This window comes from Carya illinoinensis, chromosome 12 (assembly GCF_018687715.1).
Source record: "Carya illinoinensis cultivar Pawnee chromosome 12, C.illinoinensisPawnee_v1, whole genome shotgun sequence".
Lineage (NCBI taxonomy): Eukaryota > Viridiplantae > Streptophyta > Magnoliopsida > Fagales > Juglandaceae > Carya > Carya illinoinensis.
The window spans coordinates 11,037,053-11,039,608 of NC_056763.1; the positions used below are offsets into that span (position 1 = coordinate 11,037,053).

At 40.2% G+C, this 2,556-nt stretch overlaps 1 protein-coding gene across 1 annotated transcript; it reads right to left on the bottom strand.

Moving 5' to 3' along the window:
* Positions 1-334: 334 nt before the first annotated feature.
* Positions 335-2,104, bottom strand: LOC122288854 (expansin-A1-like). Its single transcript, XM_043095653.1, has 3 exons — positions 1,860-2,104; positions 1,435-1,747; positions 335-972 (listed from the first exon to the last, which is right to left on the bottom strand). Exons 1-3 carry the CDS (start codon positions 1,984-1,986, stop codon positions 666-668), a joined length of 747 nt encoding a protein of 248 aa, XP_042951587.1. The 5' UTR covers positions 1,987-2,104; the 3' UTR covers positions 335-665.
* Between the last annotated feature and the right edge of the window lie 452 nt (positions 2,105-2,556).

A 2,556-nucleotide genomic window follows, 5' to 3' on the forward strand; every position in this document is an offset into this window, starting at 1 on the left:
AAGTAAAAATAATAATAAAATATATGAGTAGTTAAAATGAAAGGGTAAAACCATGGGATGAAATAATATTTTCTTTAAAATTATTCCTTATATTAACAATTTTAATTACACGTCCTTTTGTGATAAAATAAAAGTATGATCAAATTCGTATTTCAAAAATACTTAATAGTTAAAAAAATAACATCGCTGAAAGAAGGTAATGATTGCATGGTTAAGGAACTGGTTCTTTGATGGCTCAGGACTCGGGCCAGATGCATCTTACAGATTTATTAACAAATGCAAGTTGATTTTAAAAGAAAGATAAAAATAGATTGTGCTATTGAATGAAACAGGCTGCAATAAAAAAGTGGCACGGATTTAATTGAACATAGTCTTACAAAATCTCAGTTCCCAAAGAACACCCTCCAGGAAAAGACGATTATTTCAGCAGCTTCACACATTAAAACGCCAACTACGCTTCACCAACCATACAACTAACTAGAAAGTGGCGGGTGGTAAATGCCAACCACTGCCTATTTGCTGCCTTCCATTCCAAAAGAGAGCAGAGTTTCCCATACTTCAATGTAAATGATGCAAAGGGCCGTGTCCTATCATAAGCTAAAATGCACCAAAGTACACTATACTTTTCCCATCCTCTTTAAAATTGGCTTAAATTTTGAAGTTCATCATGGGAATTGTGGGCCACTAAAGGTCTGGCCGAAGGACCAGCCAGCAGGGGCAACATTGTTTGAAACCAAACTGCGCCCATCACTTGTGATGACCTTGAAGGAGAGGCTTTGTCCATTTAGGTAGGAATTGCTTTGCCAGTTCTGACCCCAGTTTCTAGACATTGGCTGCCAACCTGTTCTTGACCCTTTGATTGAAACAGCATGCACATCTCCAGCACCTCCAACGTTGGTGATTAGGACTAGGTTGAAGTAAGAATGGCCGTTGATGGTGAATCTGATGCCCCCTCTCTTCCGGCATGGGACTCTACATTGTTTCAAATCAAAGAATCGAAGGCTTGAGCTTTCCAGGGAAAAGATATTGCAGATAGAGAGTTTAATCCAAAAGGATAAAAAGAAGATGCTGTGCTTTATGCAGAACATATATCCAATATTTTACTGAGGTAAACGAACACAAAACAAATTAGCTGTAACTTGCAAAAAAGGAAAAATATTTCTTGGGTTGCTTCAAATTCCAAAACACGGGAAGCTGACTAACAGTTTCTTTCCCTTTTTTTGGTTTTTTTTTTTTTTTTTTTTTTGGGCGGAGGGGGTGTGAAGCCGACTACAAGTTAACAAATAGTGGATCGATCTGGGAAATGCTTTTTAAATCCCTGAAGACCTGTACAGCTGATGATTAGCTGATTTTTACAGAAAACTCGCGTATACATTTTATTTAAAATGTTTATCTCAATAATATACTTATTCTATGAATACTTAGCACATGTACCGTCTGTAAGCTACAGGAACGATCCCTGCTCTGTACTGAGCAATCTGTTGGAAGACAGGCTGAGAGAGATCAAAATGGTGCTGGGGAGGGTTGCACCACCCGCCTGCACTGTTGGGGAGGGCACTGTTTGGTGGGCAGAAGTTGGTGGCAGTGACCACAATGGAGCCGGGCAGGCACCACCTTGGATCATTCACACACTTAACCTGAAAACAAGCCCCACAGCTCAATCCATTATTGAACAGTGCTGTGCTCAAAGCTGCTGTGTTTGTCCCATATCCCTGGCTGTATAGGTTTCCATATCCACAAGCCCCGCCTGCAATTAAAGTGATCAATGATTCAATATGGTGGTTATATGAATAATTATAAGATTAAGATCATCTCTGGGTCCTTGTGAAATGATCTTAAGGGTAAATAGAGTCACTTACCCATTGTACCCGAGGCATCACCCCCTCCATAGAAAGTGGCATGTGCATCAGCCCAACCTCCAGCATACCCATTAACAGATGAGAGCAAAGAGAGAGATCCCACTAGTAGAAGTACAAGAACTGCCATTTTTATCTTGCAGGGAGAAATGAGCTCCAGAATATTAAGAAGGGAGAGAAAAGTTCACATGCAGGCAGCAGCACAAACCTTTTGATCAGCGAGAGAGAGGGATGTGTGGGGAAAGTGGGAGGGTGAAGTGGGGGATAAATAGATGCTCACGCGGAGGCAGCAACAGTACGCTAGCTTCCTCGGGCAGCCTCATTAGAACAGACTGTATTTGAGGTGTGGGGACCTAAAATTGCCATGTACATATGGTTTTTGTCCGTAGGAAAACAAGGTCACTTTCCTTGAAAGCACGTGGTTTTGAACATTTTCTGTGCGTATTAACTGTTGCTTGAAAGTCGTTTGATTCCGAATATTCAACTGCATGGGGTATTAAAGACACCGATTGATCGATGTAGTTTTTTCTCTCAAGGTTAAAAGTGTTAAAACTGTCAAGCGCCTTTTATTGCATGTTAACTTCCACCATTACTGATCCATTTGCTACTTCAGTTGTATATTTTTTTTCCCTGCTAAACAAGATATCATTCAATTTAACATAAGAATATAAGAGGAGAATGGGAGACTCCAACGAAAATC